At 49.6% G+C, this 23,267-nt stretch overlaps 9 protein-coding genes across 9 annotated transcripts; 6 read left to right on the top strand and 3 right to left on the bottom strand.

The window, feature by feature from the left end:
- Nucleotides 1-330: 330 nt before the first annotated feature.
- On the bottom strand, nucleotides 331-4,103 carry nic96 (linker nucleoporin NIC96). The gene is made up of 6 exons (XM_073725198.1): nucleotides 4,036-4,103; nucleotides 3,406-3,964; nucleotides 2,697-3,339; nucleotides 1,668-2,649; nucleotides 884-1,620; nucleotides 331-829 (listed from the first exon to the last, which is right to left on the bottom strand). Exons 2-6 carry the CDS (start codon nucleotides 3,873-3,875, stop codon nucleotides 503-505), a joined length of 3,159 nt encoding a protein of 1,052 aa, XP_073581603.1. The 5' UTR covers nucleotides 3,876-3,964; nucleotides 4,036-4,103; the 3' UTR covers nucleotides 331-502.
- Nucleotides 4,104-4,234: 131 nt separating this feature from the next.
- Nucleotides 4,235-5,305, top strand: BDW74DRAFT_157788 (cytochrome c oxidase assembly protein COX16). Its single transcript, XM_073725197.1, has 2 exons — nucleotides 4,235-4,593; nucleotides 4,666-5,305. The coding sequence occupies exons 1-2, from the start codon at nucleotides 4,270-4,272 to the stop codon at nucleotides 4,744-4,746; spliced, it is 405 nt and encodes a 134-aa protein (XP_073581602.1). The 5' UTR covers nucleotides 4,235-4,269; the 3' UTR covers nucleotides 4,747-5,305.
- A 174-nt stretch (nucleotides 5,306-5,479) lies between these two features.
- Nucleotides 5,480-8,175, top strand: ptpA (putative protein tyrosine phosphatase (Pyp1)). Its single transcript, XM_073733236.1, has 2 exons — nucleotides 5,480-7,170; nucleotides 7,215-8,175. Exons 1-2 carry the CDS (start codon nucleotides 5,734-5,736, stop codon nucleotides 7,893-7,895), a joined length of 2,118 nt encoding a protein of 705 aa, XP_073581601.1. The 5' UTR covers nucleotides 5,480-5,733; the 3' UTR covers nucleotides 7,896-8,175.
- Nucleotides 8,174-10,034, top strand: BDW74DRAFT_58902 (F-box domain protein). Its single transcript, XM_073733237.1, has 2 exons — nucleotides 8,174-9,055; nucleotides 9,100-10,034. Exons 1-2 carry the CDS (start codon nucleotides 8,275-8,277, stop codon nucleotides 9,876-9,878), a joined length of 1,560 nt encoding a protein of 519 aa, XP_073581600.1. The 5' UTR covers nucleotides 8,174-8,274; the 3' UTR covers nucleotides 9,879-10,034.
- BDW74DRAFT_58895 (uncharacterized protein) lies at nucleotides 9,877-10,901 on the bottom strand. Its single transcript, XM_073733235.1, has 2 exons — nucleotides 10,194-10,901; nucleotides 9,877-10,145 (listed from the first exon to the last, which is right to left on the bottom strand). Exons 1-2 carry the CDS (start codon nucleotides 10,724-10,726, stop codon nucleotides 10,082-10,084), a joined length of 597 nt encoding a protein of 198 aa, XP_073581599.1. The 5' UTR covers nucleotides 10,727-10,901; the 3' UTR covers nucleotides 9,877-10,081.
- A 1-nt stretch (nucleotide 10,902) lies between these two features.
- On the top strand, nucleotides 10,903-13,200 carry BDW74DRAFT_58904 (RibD family protein). The gene is made up of 2 exons (XM_073733238.1): nucleotides 10,903-11,587; nucleotides 11,641-13,200. Exons 1-2 carry the CDS (start codon nucleotides 11,078-11,080, stop codon nucleotides 13,003-13,005), a joined length of 1,875 nt encoding a protein of 624 aa, XP_073581598.1. The 5' UTR covers nucleotides 10,903-11,077; the 3' UTR covers nucleotides 13,006-13,200.
- Nucleotides 13,201-13,909: 709 nt separating this feature from the next.
- On the top strand, nucleotides 13,910-15,942 carry BDW74DRAFT_180568 (FGGY-family carbohydrate kinase; the record flags this gene model as incomplete). Its single annotated transcript, XM_073729783.1, has 3 exons — nucleotides 13,910-14,113; nucleotides 14,265-14,834; nucleotides 14,884-15,942. 3 exons carry the CDS (start codon nucleotides 13,910-13,912, stop codon nucleotides 15,940-15,942), a joined length of 1,833 nt encoding a protein of 610 aa, XP_073581597.1.
- Nucleotides 15,943-16,483: 541 nt separating this feature from the next.
- Nucleotides 16,484-21,060, bottom strand: BDW74DRAFT_157776 (calcium/hydrogen antiporter). Its single transcript, XM_073725196.1, has 5 exons — nucleotides 20,191-21,060; nucleotides 18,265-20,129; nucleotides 17,279-18,217; nucleotides 17,055-17,218; nucleotides 16,484-16,963 (listed from the first exon to the last, which is right to left on the bottom strand). Exons 1-5 carry the CDS (start codon nucleotides 20,342-20,344, stop codon nucleotides 16,702-16,704), a joined length of 3,384 nt encoding a protein of 1,127 aa, XP_073581596.1. The 5' UTR covers nucleotides 20,345-21,060; the 3' UTR covers nucleotides 16,484-16,701.
- Nucleotides 21,061-21,239: 179 nt separating this feature from the next.
- Nucleotides 21,240-23,165, top strand: BDW74DRAFT_157774 (proteasome regulatory particle base subunit RPT6). The gene is made up of 3 exons (XM_073725195.1): nucleotides 21,240-21,656; nucleotides 21,731-22,406; nucleotides 22,484-23,165. Exons 1-3 carry the CDS (start codon nucleotides 21,422-21,424, stop codon nucleotides 22,740-22,742), a joined length of 1,170 nt encoding a protein of 389 aa, XP_073581595.1. The 5' UTR covers nucleotides 21,240-21,421; the 3' UTR covers nucleotides 22,743-23,165.
- Nucleotides 23,166-23,267: the final 102 nt, after the last annotated feature.

Here is a 23,267-nt window from a genome sequence, read left to right as displayed (position 1 = left end):
ATGCTGAAACTTATCTATCCTGCTGTGTCTGCTGTGTCTGCTGTGTCTGCTGTGTCTGCTGTGTCTGCTATGTCTGGATGTCGTTGATCTGAATTCATTGACTTGATTAATCATTACATACTTGCATTCGTATGGACCACACCATGTTTATATAAACACTTCCAGCCCACACCCGCGAGTCAAAAACGCTGTCTTGGTCAAACCTAAAAACTATGGCGAAGATGAAGTCGACCTATTTTATGATACTTGACCACAGTTCAAGATCTCGAGGCTTATATAGCCTTCCGAGACTACATCAACACCAAGGAGGTAAATGAAAACAGACTCTAAAAGCTAAACACTTCCGTGTTGCGCCGGCTTTTCGCAGGCTGGCAGGTATTCAGCTATCTGGAGTAGGATAAAATCCCCTAATAGATGAAGATATACACAGAACCGAGGGATTGGAGCAGTTTATTTCAATTATCAATTAGAACCCGGATTTATGTGCCCAAAAGATCGCCCTCTAATACGCGCCAATATCTGCCCCAGCCCGGGCAAGAGTTTCATAGACTCTTGGAGGTAATTTATACTTGACCATTCCTGAGAAGATCATCAGATCCTTCGCCATGACCAACAGTTCCTCAGCGAGCCCTTGCCTCATCTCATTCTCATAAGGTCCGCTGCTTAGGCGTTCTCGTTCCCTTCCGATACATGTAATGCTCCAGATTATCACATGACCAACATTGCTAGAAAGAAGTGACGGGAGTGCTGAGAACGCCTGAGCAGCACTTCGAATATAAGGCACGGAGCCATTGGCTCGTAATGGCAGAATGCCTAATCCATTGATCGTCTAACAAACCACACGTTAGTGCGATGAACGAAGAGTCGGTTGAGTGAGACTTACATCCAGGGCCGCTGTCCATTTTCCTGCTTCGACTTCTGCCTTGGCTTCCATCATCCGAAGCAAAACGCCGCATGCGTCCCGACTTGATTGACGAATGCGCTGGTAATATAAGGCATTCTGGTTGTAGAGGCCAATCATGTTCTTTGCCAGGACTATTGGCTCTTCCACCACGGTTAAGCTCAGGCTGGTACCTGGCTCTGCACCAGTCTCCTGCCCACCGTCATGCTGTAGGCTAGTGCGAGGTCGTAAAGGCTGTAACTTTAGTGTGGGGCTTCCCAAGGGAACAGCCACAGAATCCGACAAGGTCTTGTTAATGATATCAATGACACGATCATAGTCTTCAGCGAGGTGATACAGGAGGACCGAGTCTGTTATCAGTCCCTTATCTTCAGCAACAACGGCCGCCTGCACAGTGATTGCCCGTAAAAAGTCTTCCTGGTCCACTAACTTGATCAAGCTAAGACGTTGTTCGATCAGACCCTTGATTCTGGAGCCATCCGAACGGATGTCGCCCAGGAGTTTTGCAAAATCTCTCGTTTCCAGAATGTATTCTCGTAGAGCCTCGTGACACACGGATGCTTGAGATTTACCCAGAGCCCCTGGAAGATCAGCGTTGAGGCAGAGCAGAGAAAAATAGTCAATTGCCGCTTCAACATAAGCGGTGCGAAACTCTTTTGTGTAATGGGTGACAAGATAGCCAAAGTTAATCTGCGGATATTGTTTCACAGTGAAAGATACTGCGAATATTAGTGTACGGTGATTATCGAGGTGTGTGGCCACTCACAAATCTCTTCTCCGGAAGTATAGAAATCCGACACCCTTAAAAGCCCATAGTATGCGAGTGCGATAGCAAAGTGGACCGCACTGACAGGCGCATAGGATCCGAGATAGCTAATGGCTTGTTCAAACATTCCCCCAAGAATCTGGAGGAGGAAGTAAGTCCCATAGCCACCAGGCCCTTCCTGGCCCTTTCCAAACACTCGTTGTCCTATCTCAGTAATATCGGTCTGAATGTCCTCCAAACCGAAGACATCACCCGCAACCTCTTCGGCTCGATCATCTTCCCTGGCTAGACTAAACTGCAACCACATCCAATCCTCAACGCTTTGGTTGATCCCATCAAGACGCCTACGGCCAAGGTCGCAACGCCCGATAATTTTATAACACGCCATTCGATATGGGTCAATAGTGTTGTCGGGAGCGTTGCGCGACCGTTGTTGATACTCGCCATTGATCCTTTGCTGCATATCCCTTGGTAACCGTTTGTTTTGAGCATAAGTTGTCATGTATGTTACAAACTTATGATCTAATGACCGGAAGCCGGGATCGCGGGTAACATATTCTGCGGCCTCAGTGATGAATCCACATCGCAGAAGATAAAAGATGAGGATCCAGCAGTAATCATCCCCTACAGTTTGTAGCTCGGTGCCGTCCGGCGCGAGGTCTCGTCTAGATTCTCTGAGGCGAATATACGCGCGGATTTTGTGGACCACAGTCGGTATTCCACCAAGCTGCGCTTCGCGCGGATTTTTGGCGATTGCTCCTTCAATCTCGGAGTAGAATGAGTTCTCAAGGAACATTCTCGAACCTTCAACTATTCGCTTCCTCATGTTCACTGCCTGTTGCGACTTCGGCGCTTCGTTGAAATACTCCTCCGCAAATTGACGCTCCTTGATGGCGCCAGTCTCTGATCCTCCCGTAATATCAGCCGATTCTCCGACAATTTTCATTAAAGCTCTGTATGCGTCAAAAAGCTGACGAGGGACCTGGAGGAGTTAGCTTGTGAAAAAAGGGGGCAATCAGGGATGAATACATCACCACCAGCATGCTTTTCAACTTCAGAAAACTCATGCATAACCGGGAAGCTACGCGCCTGGAGCCGAGCAGAGTTGAGAGATTGGATCTTGTCCGCATAATAACCCATCTTTTCGCGCAAAAATCGAAGGTCCATGTTCTGAGAGCCGGAACCATCTGTGCGTTCCATCGGGTCGTCGAAGAGCTGATGGCTTGGTTTTCCAGTACCCGGAGTACCTATTACTGACTTTTCCAAGCCAGAACGGCCGAAGACGCTTCTCCGCGAAACGCCGTTGGTAGACGCAGGCCCAAAGTGATTGATTTGCCGGGTCGAACGGCCGAATGATGGCCCTGAATCGCCTGTCGGGTCGTCTTTTTGTGACAAACCAAAATGTTTGAAGATTCTATGGCGCTGTTGTTCCCAGTCCAGGTCTACCTTCTCTTCCAGAAAAGAGTCAAAGTCCCGCTGGGCTCTGGCTAGACTTTCCGCAACCATGACCTGGCGACCACGTTGTTGGACGTTCCTTAAATATTTCTGATTGTCAGGATCGAAGGCGTCTTGCTCTTTTGATGGTAGTGAAATAGAGGCTTGAGGCTCCAAAGCTTTCAGGTCGCGTAGAGCATGACCAGGGGAGACGCCTGATGCTGCGAGTAGATAATGACTATTGGGCAAATGATAAGTTAGTCATATAAAACAAAGTGATCATAATATAGAGGAAATGCCCTACGCTTTGGTGCTTGGTACAGGGGCGTCTTTAGACGCCCCTGTACCGAGTCCTCTTGCCTTTCGGCGAATATCATCGAGACCCAACTGAAGATGAGGCAAAGTTTCAAAGTTATCATTTTCAGCAACTGTGGAAAGCGGGCGCTTCTTGCCACGCTCCAATAAACTGTTGAAGTAGGCGGGTTGCGCTGCTCGGGAAGAAGTATTCAATGGCTGCGCCGTGCTAGCAAGAGGTTGGCCCGACCCGAAGATTGACGATTTGACAGGCTGTTGTTGAGATTGAGTTTGGCCACCCAATATGGAGTTTGTCGAGGGACCCTGCGTTGTTTGAGGGTTCCCAAATATACTCGTAGGGTTATTCGGAGAAAATATGCTGGACGGCTGCGACGGCTGCGACGGCTGCGACGGCTGGGGTGCGGCGCCGAAGCCCCCCAAGCCGCTTGTGCCAAATAGAGAGCCCGTGTTGGACGACATTCAGAAGCTATGAGAGCTCTGGGAAGATGTGGAGCACTGGTAGTGACGATGGTTCGACGTCCCTTGGAAGTTGGTCGTGATTATTCAGGCTTGAGGAAAACACCACAGAATATTAGTGATCCGTAAAACAAGCCTTCGAATTATTGTGACATATACTTACTGGTTAATGAGGAGCACTTCTTATCAGTCATAGAAAGGCAAGCTTTCCGGCTTTAACTTGCTCGCCTGTTGCCCAAATTTTTGTTGTTTACAAAGAGGCCTCCATTGCGGAGAACACTTCATGTGCAGCCGGATTTTCTATTTCGCCGAGCTTTAAGGCCGGGAAACACCAGGCCTCTGTACCGCAGGAACTTTTGCAGACTTCTTGGCCTTTACTCGGCGTGCTCCCATAATAATGCCGGGATTCCAGGCGAAAACTTTTCGGCGAGCGACTACAGCATCATCTACGCTGGGGGAAAAGCTTGGTGAGGCCTACCGTGCTAGACTCCCACGGCATCCGTTTCTTCTCTTTGGGCTGCCTTTTATCATGGTCATCGTGGCTGGCTCATTCGTCTTGACTCCTGCCGCTGCTCTGAGGTACGAGAGGTACGACCGCAAAGTGAAGCAATTGAGCCAAGAAGAAGCGATGGATCTCGGCCTCAAGGGACCCGATGGAGAGGAAGGGATCAAGAGAAATCCACGCAGGAGGATTCTTGGTGATGACCGGGAAGAGTACTATGTGCGCGACCCAAGCCTATCCTTGGTCTTATTTTATGTGTTCTTGCTCAGTGGCTAACATGTTCCGTTACAGAGACTTATGGCCAAAGATCTAGATGATTGGGAACAGAAACGCGTTCAACGGTGGCAAGGTGAAGTCGATGGGCGGCTCTGAAATATGCACGAGCAGGCACTGAGCTCTCCGGAGTTCCACAGTTGAGAACTACTTCCCTGACATTTTCCAACATTGTTAAACTGGCTTGCCGACGTCTATATAACGCTGTTCCGCATGACGTCGCAAGGAGCAGCTGCCCGGTCCATGAATGCTCCGGCCATTGTTCTAGCATACTGCTAGGTCAAAAAGGTAAAATTGTTCAGAATATATTTTCGATGGAGTTTACCCCGTATTGTGCATAGCGACGGACGCTGGACACCGTAACGGTGTCCATGCAAAATGAGCGCCATCCGTTTTGAGTCTTTCTTTCATCCCGCTCAGAACTCCCACCCTGCGTACCATCATGATCTAGGAAGCGTAATTAGAGAGATGCAGAGTGCGCGCCCTCTCTCCTTATACGGCCTTATCAGAAAGTACAAAGTTGCAGAGTACCGTATACTAGAGCACAAGCGGTGTCATGTCTCACAGAGCGCCGACAACGCTTCGTTGGGGGGTGGCAAAGGGTAATCTATTCCGATACGCAAAAAGATCAATGATGATGACAAGAGTAGGAAGATAGCCCCATTGACAGCCTGTAGTAGAAGAATCAACCTCATCCTGGCTCCTCCGTAGCGTGGCCATGGCTAGGCCCAGGGCCGAGATGAACAGAAGTTACGTCATGGCCCGCACCTGGAACAAATAACACCAGCGGGTCGTTCGCACACTCTGAGCGGTTTCTCGTCTCTACTTTACCTGACGCCACACATCCACTATTACAACTCTGACCCTCCAGGGTTAACTTAACGAAGTCAACATTCCCATCCGTCGAGTCCTCCCTCCCAAGTCCACCCCATAAACATTTTCATTTAAGACAATAATCCACTTGGGTATCTGCAATCGCAAACGGTATCGACATGGCATGCGGATTGGTTGGATGAGTGATTTTCAAGTTTGCCAACGTTATCGGGAGCAGATAGGAACTTTCTGTTGCCGCCGATTGCAGAAGTTATGTCTGCGATGACAGGCCCAAGATCACCGACGTCGCCGTGGCCCCAGGAATCTCAAACCATCGCGCTCCCCGGTCCTTCTAGTCCCGCGGCTTTCTTCCCGTTATCCGATTTGAGACCGTCCTCCTTCAACAATATCAGCCCCAAGGGAACCAGTCCACGGGAAGCGACGGCGGAATTGCCGGATTCAAACTATTTCTCATTTAACACGGAGAGTCAGAACAACATTATCAAAAACCGAGGGATTTTTTCGCATGCTCTTCCTAATGAAAGTCCGGAAGGGAAACTTATATCTGGGAAAGAGATTGCCGAGCAGCACAATCCCTTTTTCGGGGCTGGTCCAGGAAGAGCTGTCGCGATCCCTGATTCCTCGGCCTACAGACTTTCTCTAAATCGTCCTGTGGAGAGAGGCGATACAAATTCAAAACGTGATAGTGTCTCTACAGCAGCAGGGCCGAGCGTCAGGCTGGTTTCGACGGAGGCTTGCGCAGAGCTCGTAGGCTCTCATGCGCATGATCTAATGCTGTTAGATGTGCGGCCATATGCACATTTCTCCCGGGGAAGTATTCGAGGTGCACTAAACCTATGTATTCCGACAACTCTACTCAAGCGTCCTTCATTTGACACCAAGAAGCTAGCAAACACCTTCACCGACGAAGCTGATAGGAGGAATTTTGGCCGTTGGAGACAATGCCGTTACATAATTGTTTATGATGCCGCAACATCCAACATGAAAGATGCTGCACCACTTGCCAATGTGGTTAAGAAATTTACGGCCGAGGGATGGAATGGTGACGGCATGATTCTGACTGGGGGATTCAAAGCGTTCTCCTCCAGGTTTCCTGAGCTCACCCAACAACAGGAACAGCAATCGGCCTCGGGTACAAAGCTGGAAAAAGGATCTGCAATGCATATTGACCTCCCACAATCTGCACCAGTTGCTGGTGGATGTAATATACCCGCGTCTTCCAATGCTGCGATACCATTTTTTGCGAACATCCGTCAACATATGGATCTTGTTGGTGGTGTAGGGCAAATTGCGCTGAAGCATTCAGAACATCTACCAGCATCACAAAGGCGGTCCCTCCCACCCTGGCTACGTGAGGTCTCGGATCCTGCAGATCAAGGTCGCCTTGTTGCTTCGAGGTTTTTCGACATTGAGAAGACCGAACTTGAGCGCATGAAACAAGCATTATCGTACGACCAGCACAATGATTCCAGTCGGGGTAGACCTTCGTCTCCGAAATATCGCGTTGCTGGAATTGAGAAGGGCGCAAAAAATCGATATAACGACATTTATCCATATGACCACTCAAGAGTGAAACTCCATGACATAGCCCGTGGTGGATGTGACTATGTGAATGCAAGTTATCTCAAAGCCGAGTATAGCGAGCAACATTACATAGCAACTCAGGCTCCTGTGCCTGATACTTTCGATGTCAGTTCATCTTGTTTGTATTGGGGCGTGGCTAACGTTGATAGGATTTCTGGCGGGTTGTATGGGAACAAGATGTTCGCCTGGTAGTGTCTTTGACTGCAGAAGTTGAACGGGGTCAAGTCAAATGCCATCCATATTGGAAATCTGGAACATATGGACAATTTCATGTGAACAACTTCTCCAAGAAATTCATTCCTCTAGAGGATTCGGCTGATGCTAAGTGCGACGATAACCCCACACTTGTTGTCAGGCATTTTGGTTTATCGCATTCAGGCTTCCCGTTCGAGCCTTTGCGCGAAGTAACACAAATTCAATATGCAGACTGGCCCGACTTTGGTACCACTTCTCAACCAAAGCATCTCGTGGACCTAATTGAACAGTGTGATAAAGTCCGGAATGCAACGGCCAGTGCTGCACCGGGCAATCCAATAAGACCAGTTCTAGTACACTGCAGCGCAGGATGTGGCCGCACGGGAACTTTCTGCACGGTTGATAGTGTTTTAGATGTGCTGAAGCGCCAACGCGCCCAACCAGATGGGCAACACGAAGGGCGCTCTTTTGATCAATTACTTGGCGGTGGGCAGATGGATCTTGTTGCGAAGACACTGTCCGACTTCCGTACACAAAGACCAAGTGTGGTTCAGAACCTAAGTCAATTCGTGCTTTGTTACGAAAGCATTCTAGAGTGGGCTACCGCCCAGATGTCCAAGAGCAGTCCGGGATAGCAAGATAAACTGTTGTGAGCATTTGATCCATTGTATAGACGAAGTGCATTTAAGAGGTGTTTGGTGCTTTTATAAGGGAGTTTTAGATATTGATTTCCAGGAGTTGATGCAAAGCGAGATCTATCAAGGATACAACATGCAAGGTGTACATTTGTCTGCTGTAGAGTATACATACTTCAAATCTATCTTCAAGGATGGCATTCCGACCATGCCCGGGTTAGGGCCAGGACGTGGCCGGGACCAGGCACCAGGCACCCATCGGCCTATCATAGAACTCCGGCAGTAACCACCACTCTAGAGCACAACAATGATTCTCGGAAGATACAAAACCTTGAAATATATGTCACCAATTGCTCCTGCTCAGTGACCAATATCTACTATGCTTCTAAATCTCCCTCCGGAACTGATCCAACTTGTCTTGCTCAGCTGCACTACCCCCGCCTTTCTACAGGCGGCCGTGTCATGTCGCATTCTGTATGAGAACGCTTCCAGCTGTCGGGAGGCGCTGGTCTCGCATCTACAGCGGACACCTGGTCCTCCTCTGAATACTTTATCACTTAGTACAAAACGCCTCTTTCCACTGCTGAAGACGCGTGCCTTAAAGCAGCTTTATGGGAGCCAATTTAATGCGAGCTGCACAATCTTTAACTTTGGAGATAGAGTACCTAACATCAAAGCTTCTTCACTCGCCACGGGTTCTGGTGGAACACTCTTACTGGCTTCGTGTCGCCGTCAGCATGTTGTCGAGATCTTCCAAGTTCGCAACGGGCAGATAGCGCTGCTCTCACAAGCTATGCTGCCCTGGTACGAGTCGGGGTCAATTGAAGTCTTGAAGACTGCCTACGAAGGTGGCAGACTCTATGTTCTTTATCGTTTACACCCATTGATGGAAGGCGGCGAACATCCGTTTGTGAGGCAGGCGAGGGAGTCTGGTCGTAATGGATTCATATACCTCACCTGCCATCCCTCGGAGTCCTTGAGCGGTCCAGTGAGGATGACGATGTTTCCAGAGTATGAAGACTTTGATCCCTTGGCTTTGGCTGTTGGTCACGAAGGGGATTTTGCCATTGCATGGTGTCATCGTATGTCTTTAAGTCATGCAGTTGTTCACTACACTGCTATTGACAGGTCAGAATATGATATCGCGCACAATCTTGTTGGTGGGTGCAACTTCTGCACATTAAAGTGATTGCTGACAATCTAGGATTCTCGTATTCCTCTCGCCAACTGCGACGGTATACCGGCGGCCCGATGATTCGGGACGTGGCATTCAACGACAGATCAAGTCAGCTATTATATTATTATCAGGGAAGATCGTTGTACGCAGCATATCAAAACATAACATCGTCGACAGTGTACGAAAACTCAACCTCTGTTCAATTTACTCATGGCCTGAGCCTACTCTATTCAATAGAAGTTCCTTTTTTTGGGACACATGATTCTGACGGGTTTGCATGCCGGTGGATGTATCTCTCGCTTGGGATGGCGACGCATCGCAAAGAGAACTGGACCGTTGCTTGTCTTTTAAGATCAGAATCCATCTGTCGAGTTGGCAACTGTGGACACGTCATGAACCTCGAACGCGGCCGGCGACTGACACAGTGGGATGTTGTGGCGCGCCTCTATGGATTTAGAAACGCAACAAGTTCGCTCGGGTGTAGGGTTGCCGCATCCCCCAAGGGCACTCGAATTGCTATTGCGAATTGGAAAATCCTCTACATATGGGCATTGGAGCCTGATGCTCTGATTAGAATGGATCCTGAGAATCATTATCATTCATCGTGGAGGTCATCCAGCACCGGTCAAATTGAGCTGCATCCCATTGTCTTGCGACTTGATGCAGTTTGCTTTCGGCTCCGCTTCACAAATAATGAGGATGAACTTATGGCAATGACTGATCGAGGGATTATGATCTGGGATTTGACATCCCCAAGTGGTAATAGGACTCGCCAGAACTTGCAATCAACTGTCATGGTGAATTAGACTCTGCGTCATTATAACAATCCTTCCAGCATATTCTGAAGTCGCTAATGTAGGCCATGGATTAAGGTCCGGTTTGATCTCAAAATTCGAAGGTTGAAGATTATACTCGCAAAACAACCATTGGAGATTGGTTGTCTGCATGGTATCTTATATGTGCGCACGAATTTTGCGGGTATTCCAGCTCTCAGAAGCTACAGGAAATCTTATTGCTGTTCCCCTCCTCCAGACATAGCCAAGAACGTAACAATGAGAAACACCCACCAGTATCTAGGAAGAATTAGTTCAGACCTAGCTATAGGTAATGGAGGAACTCACTTCTGGAACAAAGTCTTCTCTGGCTGCTCCTCAGGACTCTTGCCGTCCGGACCAACAACAATCGGGCGATTGAGGTGCGGACTAGGGCCGAGCTCATTCGCCACGAGCTCAACTAGGATGCTACCTGACGAATATGTCGACACAGTAGTAGTAGGGTCCAAGGAGACATGATATATTTCATTAGAAGGGCTAACATGTAGGCGGAGAATTGGCCTTTGTGATGCATCTTGCCCTGTCAGCGCAAGCGGCGATACGAGTGTACCAACCCATTGCTGCGGATTGGTGGGAGTCGCAGCATAAAACCCCAGTCGGACCAAGCCCGGGGAAAGTTCGATGGGAGGATAATAGTCGATAAGGTCTGACTTCAGCGTTGCGAGATCGTATGAGACATGGGCGAGCACTGAGGGTTCGGCTTGGCCAAAGCGCCAGTATAAGATTTCAAGCTGCGGCAAGTACGAGGAATGAGCTAGTGAAGAGAGGAGGAGTATAGAAACAGATACGTAGAGGAGTTTGAAGCTCTGCAACAAGCCCATTGTGAAGAGCTGTGGTTAGGATGCAGACGATTGATTTACGGGGCTTGGGGTTGCTCCCCGCCCCGGCCTTGGCCGCCCGGAGTCTACTTGCTTTACCGCCTTCGGGAATTATTCCGCGCGAGCATGCACGCCAAGGATTGGCGGGTCAGTGAAGCTTTTGGGGCACATTGAATTTTACCTCGAGAATATATACCTGAAGAAAAACAGCAGACCAAACGTCTCTCTACCGACGTTGAGGACGTCTCCCGTGAATAATGCACTAAAAATTTGTTCAATGCGGCTGTGCTACTCCAAGTGCGGCGGTCCCATCCTTCAGTTTGACATACCTTCACCAATATCGCCTTGCTCGACATGGACCATGACTCTTCTGGCGTGTCAGAAGAGAGCTCCACGCCAGCATCCTTTAATGACAAGACAGAGTCTTTACGGACTGGAGATCCAGCGCACGACATTAAGGGGATCGAAGCCCGGATAGAACATGGAGTGGACATCGGTCATAGAACGGGCAGCTCTCCTGTTGGAAGCGACAAAGGATTACGAGAGCAGCGGCATAGCCTGACTGATCAGGGTGATGGTGAACCTATTCAATCCGACCCGATATATCCCGCTGGCGCCGGTGGTGACACAGTCACTGCGTTCGAGCCCCATGGAACAGGCCCGGACGGCTACACCCTCATTGATATTCCGCCAAACCTCGCTAGGATTCGGCACATCATGTTCCAATGCAAGGAGCCCATTGAGATCAGTTTGCAGGAATTCGAAACCTACTGGCCATTCATTGATAACGTCTGGGTAAAACAGAGGTCCAATTCTAGCAAAGAAGGACATAAGATCTCTGAATACTATCAATGCCGGCTCAAGGTTGGTTTTTTTTTTTTTTTTCACTTATCAGAATGAGGCTAACCTATTCCTAGAGACCGACCCATCGTAGCTCAGAGACGCGACCTTTGCCAGAGGGTAAGCGTCCCCGAAAAAAAAAGGTTCGTGAAGGCGGTCTTTGCAACTTCCAAATCAAGGTCATCAGATTCGAAGGCGCGTATACCACGGTGACCATAGCCAGAACCCCGGGAAGTAATCACGAACACTCGCATGATCTCGATTACATTGATAAGGTTAAGCGAAACTCGGGATTGATGGAGCTTGTGAGGAGGGAGGCGAGCAAGGGATACTTACCTTCTTCCATCTATATGAAATTCCGAGAGGAGTCCGAGAAGCTCATTGAAGCTGGTGGGACGTATTTCTCTGTGACGGATGTGAGGAACGTGTCCGCAAAGTGGAGGCTACAGAACCCAGAGGTGAACCTTGTACCTCACGAAGGCTATGAGTATCACAAGGGTCATGGCATTGTAAGGGTTCGCGACACAGCAGACACAGACACACCAGCTGATGTGACAGCTCCGCGCGCGAGTACATTCCGGCCGTGTCCGTTACCTCCTGATACTCTTCCGTTTCCTCAGTTTTCGCTCGAATTCCTGGACCCTTATCTTCCTAGGAACGATGAAAAGCGGGAATTCCCCCATGTTACCCTGTCATACGCCTCCTCAATGGATTCGAAGATCTCTCTTCTAGCCGGAATGCAAACGGTGCTCTCCGGCGAAGAGGCCAAGTTGATGACACATTATCTTCGTTCACGCCATGATGCAATCTTGATTGGAGTCGGAACTGCACTTGCAGACAATCCAGGATTGAACTGTAGACTGGAAGGCGCGGGAGGTTTTGGTGGCCTTGGGCGGATGTGGCAGCCAAGGCCAGTCATCATTGACCCCCTGGCGCGATGGTCGCCACATGGCGACTGTCGCATGTTGAGGACCACAGTCGAAGGGAAGGGTAGAGCCCCTTGGGTTATCGTGTCTCCCGGGGCACAAATACACCCTCAGAAACTAATGATGCTAAAGGGTTACGGGGGGGACTTCCTTCGTATCATGGAGTACCAGCCGCGACTGCGCTGGGAGCATATTTTACGGGCTTTGGCTTCTGAGGGCATCAAGAGTGTCATGATTGAAGGTGGAGGGAGGGTTCTCAGTCAGCTTTTGAACCCCGAATATAGTGAGTTCATTGATTCGATTATCACGACGATAGCCCCGACGTTCTTAGGGGCGGGCGGAGTCGGGGTGAGCCCAAATTCAAAATGTGATGCACATGGTAAGCCCATCGCAGCACTCAACCCAAGAAACGTGAAATGGGTGCCCTTAGGACAGAATGTCATAATGTGTGGGCATATCAGAGCCACTCCGTCTGCACCTGCCACTGGCTCGATAGCAGCCAGCCGAAATCAATAATGATAAATTCTGGCGCCGAGACTACGTACTTCTGACAGCCTGTTCCTGAGAGGGATGGCACACACTGGCCTCTTGAGTGCGATACTCGAATCTTGTACTACCGCGTCTCCATGTGCAGCCCTAAGTTAGGGTATGGTTAAGGTATGAGAGAAAAGTATTTAAAGATCTCGAAATGACCCCAAAGCGGCAGCTAGGGGTACGTAGGGGGGACGTGTCCAGTCCCACAGATTGCACAAGGCAACCATACTGTAATGAGCGGCCCGAGAAACTCTGGATCAGGAGCTAAATGTACGACGTCTTTGTGCATTGTACGTACATTTTTCGGATTACTTGTTTAGGCAAAGCTTGTTCACATCCACCAAAGCCATGTATTCCAAAGCTCAGCTGACATGAAGTGCTTTCACCGGTCTGGACAAGGCACCCAATTGACTCACCTAGAGAACAGCTGCAGCGCAGCTGCACCTCTGCTACCTAGGGCTGGTACTTTTGTCCTCGTAAAGCAACAGCGGGATCGTCGACTCCAGACGTCGGTGGCGGTATGTACGGTAAGCAGGAGAAATAGACAACCAGTCCGAGCAAACATGATGGCCATGTCCAGTTGGCACTGAACTCGGGAGCGATCCCCCTCAGGGGGGTTTGCCTGCCCCCCATCCCATCTGTCTCCTGCAGCAGTCAGTGAATAAATAATTGCCCCTCTTCTGTCCGCCGGTTCAGGAGGAGATTTTCTTCCATTCTTTGTTCCTCAACGCTAACCCCCTCAGAAACCCATTAGCGTCTCCCAGGGTTGTCGGCCTTGGTGAGCTCCATTCTATACGGTATTACAGCCCTAATGAATGGCATTAAATGCAAGTCTAGGTTTCTATTTTGAGATTAATTCGGTTGAACCACAGCTCATCGCTTGACCATGGCTTCGGTTCCCCTTCCGCGCCAAGCCGCCCGCAAGGCCTCGCTGGATACGAGGGACGAGATTCTGGTTCAGGTCGAACATTACATTGGAATCGACGTGGGGACTGGAAGTGCCCGTGCTTGTATCATAGATGCCAAGGGCGACATTGTGGGATTGGCATCTGAGAACATTGGGCTCTGGCAGCCGCAGACCGGATACTATGTGAGTACCCCTCATCATGGAGATCATGCATTATAGCCTACCTGTGAACAAGACGTATCCGGTCTAAGTCCATGATCGAAATCATAATTATACGCAGAAACAAGGGTATAGAGGTTCATTGGGATCCCATACTAATGCCGAGACAACCCAGGAACAATCTACAAGTGATATCTGGCGTTGCATCTGCATTGCAGTTCAGCGCGCTATTAGCCAGCATAACATTGATCCCAGTACCATAATTGGGCTGGGGTTTGATGCTACTTGCTCATTGGCTGTGTTCTCCAACGTGACAGATGAACCGGTTTCTGTGACAGGACCTAACTTTGACACTGACCGCAATGTGGTACTCTGGCTTGACCACAGACCAGTTGAGGAGACCGAAAAAATCAATGCAACCAACCACAGCCTGCTGCAGTATGTTGGTGGGAAAATGTCCATCGAGATGGAAATCCCCAAGGTCCTGTGGCTCAAAAACAACATGCCCAAGGAAGTCTTTGATGATTGTAAGTTCTACGACTTGGCAGATGCCTTAACTCACATTGCCACCGGCAATGAGAAACGAAGCTATTGCAGCGTAGTTTGCAAACAAGGCTATGTACCCCAAGTCCCCGTGGGCGTTGATGGGACTGTGAAGGGCTGGCAGGAGGATTTCTTGGTGCAAATCGGCCTGCAGGATCTGGTGGAAGACAACTTCAAGCGCATGGGTGGCGTTGACGGGGTGGTGAGTCCGTTTACTCGGCTCTGGATATCACGAACTGACCATAGTCTAGAATGGTGACTATCTTAGTGCGGGTGAGCTCGTGGGAACTCTGTGCGAAAAAGCAGCTTCAGATCTAGGCTTACCTGCTGGAATCGCTATTGGTAGCGGTGTCATTGATGCTTATGCTGGTTGGATTGGCACTGTGGGTGCCAAGGTCCAGCTCGACTCGGAGCAGCTGAGTACAGATGCTGCAATCAATGATCAGACCCAGGCCTTCTCACGCCTGGCGGCCGTTGCTGGAACATCGACCTGCCATTTGGCCATGTCCCCTGGCCCTGTTTTTGCCCCTGGCATTTGGGGTCCATACCGCGACACGATCATCCCCGGGTACTGGATGGCTGAGGGAGGGCAGTCGGCCACCGGCGAGCTGCTCAAGCATGTCATCGAAACGCATCCCGCCTTTAATAAGGCGCTTTCGATTGCGGAATCCTATAACACCAATATCTATGACTATCTCAATGAGCACCTGAAGGAAATGATGACTGAGCGAAAAGCCCCAAGTATCTCTTATTTGGCTCGTCATTTCTTTTTTTACGGCGACCTCTGGGGTAACCGTTCCCCGATTGCTGACCCCAGCATGGCTGGCTCAGTTGTTGGCCTCTCGAGCGACCAATCAGTGGATGGCCTAGCCATTTACTACTATGCCACACTCGAATTCATTGCGTTGCAGACCAGGCAGATAGTTTCGACTATGAACGAATCGGGTCATACCATCTCATCCATTTTCATGTCGGGCTCTCAATGCCAGAATGACATCTTGGTCAAACTTATTGCATCGGCATGCGGCATGCCGGTCCTCATACCACGCTATACTCAAGCCGCAGTCTGTATAGGTGCCGCCATGCTTGGAGCCAAAGCTGCGAGTGCAGATTCGGAAGGCAAAACAGAGGATCTATGGAGCATCATGGACCGGATGAGCAAACCAGGGAAGAAGATTGTGCCGACAGATGACATGAACGAAAAGGCCTTGCTTGAGGTTAAGTATAAAGTCTTCCTGGAGCAATGCCATAAGCAACAAGAGTATCGCGCCCTTGTTGATGATGCCGTGCGCTCGTGGAAATCTTCTTAGACTTCGGTAAAGCATCTACCCTACTAGATCTGTTTACCTACCTACGTGGCTCGGAGGCACAAAGTATCGTGATTTCCCCCGCCCAATAGTGGATAATACGAGTTTTTTATGGGGCACCGGCAAATTGAAAGCGAAGGGTTCACCTTTAAGCGATGCCCTCACTAAACTAGTCTGTGAGTAAGATTACGTTGACAGGCCATCAGCAGGCCTAACTTGAAAGTATGCCGCTACCCCTAGTTCCATCTCCGCTCTTTACCGTCTACCCTTCAGCTTTCCTTGGAATCATCCATGCCTTAGTTAAACTCCTAACCCTAACCGCTGATTTCATAACCATAGCATTGTAGTTGACCCCAAGCCATCCATTTTATATTCCAGCACATCGTAGTTTCGACGACACATGTCCCTTCTCGCCCATTGAGCAGCTGTCAGCCAATGGGCTATGGTCGAGATCCTCCCACCAGAGAACAGGCTACTAGCAATTAGAGGCACGTAAGACCGGAAGATTTGCTGCTCTACCACGCAGCGAAACTGTAATGGCATCACGATAAGTGGTGCAGACTACCCGGGAAATTTACGATATCAACCATCATTTTAATTATGTAGGTATAGCTAACTGGGTCTATTAACCAAAATACCGCCGTGGAGTATATGATGCATGCCACGCTCAGAGGCCATCCAGCGTGGGAGAAATCACCGGGACACAAACAACAACAGGAAGCAAGCTACCAGCACCTCGATAAAGGTTGATAAGTATACATACTAGTAGGCAGCACCACTTCTCGACCTTCCAATAGTATAAAACTTCTCAGACCTGCCGCCCAGGGCCAATGTGTCAAAGCGATCTACACCCATCGTATCCATGTTACTGTAGCCAGAGAGGAAGAAGCCGCTCACGACGACCAGGTAGGTCAGGACAAGGACCGAGCCCTTGAAATAATTGCTTTTGCCTTCACCGTACACGTACGAGAGGAGGAATACGCAAAGAATGACCGTAATCATATCCCATTGCGCGAAAATGAGACTATAAATCGCGTTAGCCCGTATACTCCAACCTTTCTCTCGGTTTGTGGATGACCCCGAAAAAGTTGCACGCGGTCCTTGGGTCAACTTACTTGAACGAGTGTGTAATCAGATGTTCCGGGTCCAAAGCGCGAGCGTAGAAGGCACTAAACAAAACGAGGGCAGGTATTTGTAGAAGGCAAACCTGCAGCGCATAGGCAGATCCGATCTCCATAGAAAGTGCAATATTGCCATTCATGGCGAAAGAGATGGCATTCTATAGTCAGTTAATCAAGTAGCTTCAGCTGTGAAGGCGTCTCAGATGCGCCACACGTACCAAAAATTCTGTGGTGTTGGGCACCAACGCAAACAATGTGATGCCCAGGAACTTCTCATCAACATCGACACTCTCCAATACAACGTCAACAGTGTTGACAAGGATCTCGGCAATCACTGCATAGAAAACGGTGGCTACGAGGAGGATCACCGAGGACTTTGTTCTGCTCCAGTTCGGGGCGTCATGTCCGCCAGTAGTAGTAGGGCTTTGCTCGAGCCCAACATCGTCGTGGTCTTCCAGGATCGGTCTGACTTGTTTCGAATGGGCGGGTTTTGCGGCTGGGCGGGCTAATCCGCGAGGACCTGACAGCTTGCGAGTCCGAGCCACATCCCGAGCGGCAGCAGCAGCAGCAGTGGCCGCAACCTCCGTTACCTTTCGAACAAAGTTTTCGTTCTGCTCCCCGGATAATCCAGTATACTCTGCAAAAGACGGCAGGTTGTCGTTTCCTTCTTTTCGGGGTACAAGATATGGCGTTGTGCTGTTACCATGCGAAGGACCAGATTCAGACTGGTTTGCATCGTACTCACCAGCACTTTCAGCCAGCCCAACGTCTCTTAGGGATTGTCCTAGTATCCTCCTATACAGCTGTGAATCTCGAACTGAATTGCGTGACCCGGTGTTTCCACTGAAAGCTGCTAAGTGAGTCCCCGAGAAGAAGTCGTGCCTTGGATCCTCTGTTATTTGCTCTTGGGTGGCAGGAGCGGCTTTCTTCTCATCGGTTTCTGTGGCCCAAATAAGGGCGGCGTGCGTTCGCAAGGTGAACCACAGCCCAATGACGTAGGATAGAAATAGGAAGATGGCGGCGATCCACGAATACGGTTGAACAGCTTTCTGAAAGAAGCCATCATTGATGGCTGGTACCTGGGAGAAGTAGCAACGACGGCAATCACTGCTGCCAGGTTCCATGTCACTCTCACATGCGTGACAATTGAGTTCATGCTGGTCTCTTTATCAGTAATATTCGCAATGTCGTGGAAAAGACTTACGCTTCCATAAACCTGATAGAATAGAGTGGGACCGAAGGCAGCGATTACAGCGAAGAGTAACATTGTCGACGTGACTCCCGCAGACTTAACGTTGAAGCGTTGGGTTTTGCGCTTGATGGCACCAAAGCACATGGACAGCCCAGGTAAGAACAAGATACCAGCAAATATACTGCCGACAATACTCCCTTCAACAAGGCGACCTTTACCCTCAGTCAAGGCAACGCAGTAAAGATAGACCTCAACCACGGTCGAAAAGAATGCGTTCACGGCGGCGCCCATACCCATCGAAGATTGCGCAGAGATGGATGCAACAGCTTGGCCAATGAAATAGGCCAAAGGGATGACGGAGAGCAGAGCAAGCGTAAAAATGAGGCCAGGATGGGTTACCCAGATATGAAGACCCAGGGCCTGCCTCAAGAGGAAGTAGTCAAACACTACGAACACAACAACGGCGAGTAAGTTGATAAGGAAGACGTTTGTGCCACCAACCGTATACTTCCAATACCTCAAACCAGCTGCACGATAGGTGCATAGGAGGACTGAAGCCGAAGATCCGGGGCTGATTCGGGTAAATGTCATATCAGAGTGATACGACAAAGCTAAAGGATGCCTGCGAAGATGGTCAAATAGGATAAGCGTCACACGGCCCATTGGTATCCAGAAGACGAGTAGCCAACAAATGAGCGAGACGAGAAGCATCAGTGGCCCAACCAGGAAGTAGAAGAAAACGAAGAATACAACGCGGCCCAGTGTCCATTCTCCACGACCAAACAGACGGCGTTTGGGGCGAAGAGAGCTGTCTTCAGAGCAGGCTCTTGGTGCGCGGCCCAAGAGACTGTCTTGCTCCCCGGCGGAATCAATACTATTCCTTCTTCGTCCGACAAGAGACCGGTTACGGGGGGGTCCAAAAAACAACCCGCCGTTCTCAAGATCCCCGCTTTGCCATTGCGCATACTCACTAATGCTGCGGCCTTCCCCCTCATCTTCATCGGCGTAATGTTCATCTGTATCGAGGCGAACAAAGGAGCCAAAGGGGTAAAACAAATACCACGAAAGACCAGAAAAGGCCTTACCATATTCTACTGCGCTTGTAGAATATGAGAAAATGAAACAAGCAATGGCGCCCAGTAATGCGGCAATCGCAAGCCACCAGCCAAAGAATAAAGTCCACAGGAGATTCATCAAGAATAGAAGAGTGCCGACCCTACCTCCTGGTGATGAATGGATGTCGCCCTCTGCAGTCTTCTCTACCGAGCGACTTTTCTTGTATAGAGCTGGTTTCCATAAACGAATTCCAAACGGATGAGTCTCATTTATGGCCTGTTGACGATCCTTAAGCGTAAAGCTCTCTGCGTCACTCGTCTCATCATCCTCCGCCTCCTCATTGTTCATTCTCTCATCGTCGTCATCGTCATCGCTAGGGAGTTGGGAAGATGAATCTTTCCCGCTTGCGCCCAAGCTTGGTTCTGGCAGGCCAATATCGTCGTCCTCGCAGTCGTCCTCGTTGTTATCATCATCGCCGGAAGATGCAAATGGATTTACCCGGGGATTCAATCTTCGCCTTAATGAGCTTTGCTTCCGCAATGGCCCTAATCTAGGCGAAGGTTGAGTAGTGGATGCCTGTAGGGCAATATCCTCCTCGATCTCATGGACATCATCATCTGTAGAGAACTCCTGGCCTTTATGGGGTATGTGGCGTTTAGAGGACATCCGCCGCGATACAGGCGGCTTTCTCAACTTGTCCCCATCCATCTGTAGCGGCCCGATTGACGGCGACGCAGGCAATGGGACGCGACCCGAGCTCTCAGCTTGACTCTCGGTGAACTGCGGGTCAACAGTTGATCTCACAGGCGAATCTAGCGTACCTATAGACGGCAAATAATCAGCGATAGTTATTAGCAGAAAATAATATAACCATGACCCTACCGTAGCTCCTGGTTTGGGAGGCCATTCTTGACTGACGCACCGTTCCTGACAACGTCCTAGTATTTTCTCCGGACACAGTCGGAGTAAGGCGCGAAGAAGAATTAGACTGAGCGGAAGACAATGCAGCACGCGCATCGCCCTGTTTGTCGGCCATGGCTAGTATACGGCCTCTCTTGTCGCGTTCACCTTGAGTCTGGACGATTCTTGGGCAGATAGTAAACAGCGGTGGCTGGGAAGCTAAGACAGACCAAAGGCAGAAAAAAAAGAGGACGGAGAGGAAACGATAAAGTGACCTGCACTTTCTTATGTATGAGAAACGACGATAGAGCCCCAAGTTACATTATGGTGTAGAAATGAAAAAGCAGGACTTGAATTTTGAGTCAAGTCTAGGTACCTAAGCACGGACTAGATCAGACGATAAGGCGTCATTCCCCGCAGCAGGCAGTCAGCTGAAAGATTGCAAGAGAACAGGCCTCGCGTGAACGGGCATGAGCAGCTAAAACGAGAGTCAAGTGGACGTGGCCCTGGGACGTTAAGTCAATGCTACGCAGTAGGTAGCTCGCAAGAGGATGGTTGCTAGTGTCATCCAACCAGCGGTTTAGGCATCGGGATTACAAATGACCTCACTTATCACAGTTATTACATAGTAAGTCTGCGATCATGGAGTTGAGCGAAGCTTGATAATTCAAACATGCACACTAGTTTCTTCTCAGCTTTGGAGCTTGACCCCATCATTTCAGAGCCTACTTGGAAGTGATGAGCACCATTGATAATATAAAGGTACAGATATAGTACAGGTATAGGTAGTGCCCAAAGACTAAATGCCTTCCATACCGGCCACCTAATAAGATGACTGGCCCAGAGGCTGGTACTTGATAGCAGCTTTCAATAATGTTTCAGCTGGATCTAGACGATGTAATGAGATAGAAAATGGACAAGGGACTATATACGGAGAAAAGCTCTATGCAGAGTATAGGTCACGTGGTAATGAGAGCTCTGGTCTAAAGCGGCACTGCTGACTGGGAACGCCGCCAGAGCTACCTGTTCCGCGACATCTCGCTTGTTATACGACTCCCAATCAACATACCTTTCTCTCCTACCTCTCGACGTCGACTACTTTACCCAGCGGAATACACAGCTCAAAGATTTTTAGTGCACTACAAATTAGAAGTTTTACGCCGGCCTGTGAGAACCAACTCATAGACGCTTACTCCTAGGAGCTCCATCCGTCATGGCGCTCGACAATTACTACCGCAACAAGATCGAGAGCATGAAGCTCGAGATTATCCAAGGACAAGCTGTATTGCGGCGACTCGAGGCACAGCGCAATGACTATAACTCGCGAGTGCGTTTACTGCGAGAAGAGCTCGGCCTACTTCAACAGCCTGGCTCTTATGTCGGAGAGGTGGTGAAAGTTATGAGCACAAAAAAGGTCTTAGTGAAGGTACATCCAGAGGGGAAATACGGTAAGATAATATTGATATGCTGCCCGGTCATCTACTAGCTGGGAAGGTTGGTGCTAACCAGGTACCTCGTATAGTCGTTGATATCGCGGATGGCGTCGACATTGGTAAACTGACTGTCGGCAAACGTGTTGCCCTACTGTCCGACTCCTACAAATTGGAAAAGATGCTCCCATCATCCGTGGACCCGCTGGTTTCCCTAATGATGGTCGAGAAGGTTCCCGATAGCACATATGATATGATTGGTGGCCTTGATCAGCAGATCAAGGAAATCAAAGAAGTCATTGAGCTTGGTTTGAAACATCCTGAACTGTTTGAATCTCTGGGAATTGCACAGCCCAAGGGGGTTCTTCTTTACGGGCCCCCAGGTACCGGAAAGACCCTCCTTGCTCGAGCCGTGGCTCATCATACGGACTGCCGGTTCATTCGTGTTAGCGGTTCTGAGCTTGTACAGAAATACATCGGTGAAGGTAGTCGTATGGTTCGTGAACTGTTCGTCATGGCAAGAGAGCATGCGCCTAGCATCATCTTTATGGACGAAATCGACAGCATCGGTTCTAGCCGGATAGATTCCGCGGGCTCAGGAGACTCCGAGGTTCAGCGTACAATGCTTGAACTCCTCAACCAGTTGGACGGCTTCGAACCGACGAAGAACATCAAGATTATCATGGCCACGAATCGACTTGACATTCTGGATCCTGCATTGCTGCGACCTGGACGAATCGACCGAAAGATCGAGTTTCCACCCCCATCGTAAGGCCCTTTTTTCTAATTGTTGCGTTACTCGCGTGTGAGATGTTGTCTCTGACTGTCTTTCTCTCCTACAATAGCGTGGAAGCCCGTGCGGATATCCTACGGATCCATTCTCGATCGATGAACCTGACGCGTGGGATCAATCTAACGAAGATTGCGGAGAAAATGAACGGTTGCTCTGGAGCCGAACTCAAGGGTGTATGTACAGAGGCGGGTATGTATGCCCTTCGAGAGCGGCGAGTACATGTCACGCAGGAGGACTTTGACTTGGCCACGGCTAAGATTCTCAACAAACATGACGACAAGGAAGTGGCAGTCTCCAAGCTGTTCAAATAGAAGATTGGCGTTGCCTTAGGGAATGACGACATGTAATAATACCACCTTGCAAAGTGGCTGCTATAGTCGTGGCACCTAGAATTATAGTAGCTTCGAATACATGACTCCATATACGGGGTGGCGCCCGGCTTTACACCTAGATACTAAGGAGCTGTAAGAGCGCTTCGAGTATTCTCCTTATCTCTTGGTGCTGCGCGCCATCACCATGTTGGGAGGCGCACAATGGCGTCGGCCGTTGCCCGCCAAGGCGAGGATCGACTTAATCATCTCTAATAATATCATCGCGGAAAGCGGCAGCCCGGTGACTGACGAACCGCGACCGCGGTCATCATCCGTGCTGCTATGCAGAGCACGCACGATGGTACTTGGCATCATGGACCCACGGAGTAGGCTTTGGACTACAATAAATACAAGATATGTAAGGAGGCGAAGAGCTGAGTCGCTGTGTTGGAACCTACTGAGCATGAAGTAGTACGGAGTAGTCGACGAGTCTTTGTAGACCCATTGGCATAAGTTTATTGCTCT

Source organism: Aspergillus multicolor (assembly GCF_047715735.1).
Source record: "Aspergillus multicolor strain CBS 133.54 unplaced genomic scaffold BDW74scaffold_22, whole genome shotgun sequence".
Taxonomy (NCBI): Eukaryota; Fungi; Ascomycota; class Eurotiomycetes; order Eurotiales; family Aspergillaceae; genus Aspergillus; species Aspergillus multicolor.
The sequence above is the reverse complement of the archived record's forward strand: the minus strand, read 5'-3'. Positions and strand labels throughout refer to the sequence as shown.

Coding starts and splice junctions, on each gene's coding strand:
- nic96 (XM_073725198.1), bottom strand. CDS start 3,875: ATGTCGTCCAACACGGGCTCTCTATTTGGCACAAGCGGCTTGGGGGGC. Junction 3,340..3,405: donor CCTGTACCAAGCACCAAAGC/GTAGGGCATTTC, acceptor TTTGCCCAATAG/TCATTATCTACTCGCAGCAT. Junction 1,621..1,667: donor TACTTCCGGAGAAGAGATTT/GTGAGTGGCCAC, acceptor TAATATTCGCAG/TATCTTTCACTGTGAAACAA.
- BDW74DRAFT_58895 (XM_073733235.1), bottom strand. CDS start 10,726: ATGGGCTTGTTGCAGAGCTTCAAACTCCTCTACGTATCTGTTTCTATA. Junction 10,146..10,193: donor GAGAAGACTTTGTTCCAGAA/GTGAGTTCCTCC, acceptor AATTCTTCCTAG/ATACTGGTGGGTGTTTCTCA.
- BDW74DRAFT_157774 (XM_073725195.1), top strand. CDS start 21,422: ATGGCGCTCGACAATTACTACCGCAACAAGATCGAGAGCATGAAGCTC. Junction 21,657..21,730: donor ACATCCAGAGGGGAAATACG/GTAAGATAATAT, acceptor TACCTCGTATAG/TCGTTGATATCGCGGATGGC. Junction 22,407..22,483: donor ATCGAGTTTCCACCCCCATC/GTAAGGCCCTTT, acceptor CTCCTACAATAG/CGTGGAAGCCCGTGCGGATA.
- BDW74DRAFT_58904 (XM_073733238.1), top strand. CDS start 11,078: ATGGACCATGACTCTTCTGGCGTGTCAGAAGAGAGCTCCACGCCAGCA. Junction 11,588..11,640: donor ACTATCAATGCCGGCTCAAG/GTTGGTTTTTTT, acceptor ACCTATTCCTAG/AGACCGACCCATCGTAGCTC.
- BDW74DRAFT_157776 (XM_073725196.1), bottom strand. CDS start 20,344: ATGGCCGACAAACAGGGCGATGCGCGTGCTGCATTGTCTTCCGCTCAG. Junction 17,219..17,278: donor CCAACACCACAGAATTTTTG/GTACGTGTGGCG, acceptor AACTGACTATAG/AATGCCATCTCTTTCGCCAT. Junction 16,964..17,054: donor CTGATTACACACTCGTTCAA/GTAAGTTGACCC, acceptor CGCGATTTATAG/TCTCATTTTCGCGCAATGGG.
- ptpA (XM_073733236.1), top strand. CDS start 5,734: ATGTCTGCGATGACAGGCCCAAGATCACCGACGTCGCCGTGGCCCCAG. Junction 7,171..7,214: donor CTGTGCCTGATACTTTCGAT/GTCAGTTCATCT, acceptor TAACGTTGATAG/GATTTCTGGCGGGTTGTATG.
- BDW74DRAFT_58902 (XM_073733237.1), top strand. CDS start 8,275: ATGCTTCTAAATCTCCCTCCGGAACTGATCCAACTTGTCTTGCTCAGC. Junction 9,056..9,099: donor TATCGCGCACAATCTTGTTG/GTGGGTGCAACT, acceptor CTGACAATCTAG/GATTCTCGTATTCCTCTCGC.
- BDW74DRAFT_157788 (XM_073725197.1), top strand. CDS start 4,270: ATGCCGGGATTCCAGGCGAAAACTTTTCGGCGAGCGACTACAGCATCA. Junction 4,594..4,665: donor ATGACCGGGAAGAGTACTAT/GTGCGCGACCCA, acceptor GTTCCGTTACAG/AGACTTATGGCCAAAGATCT.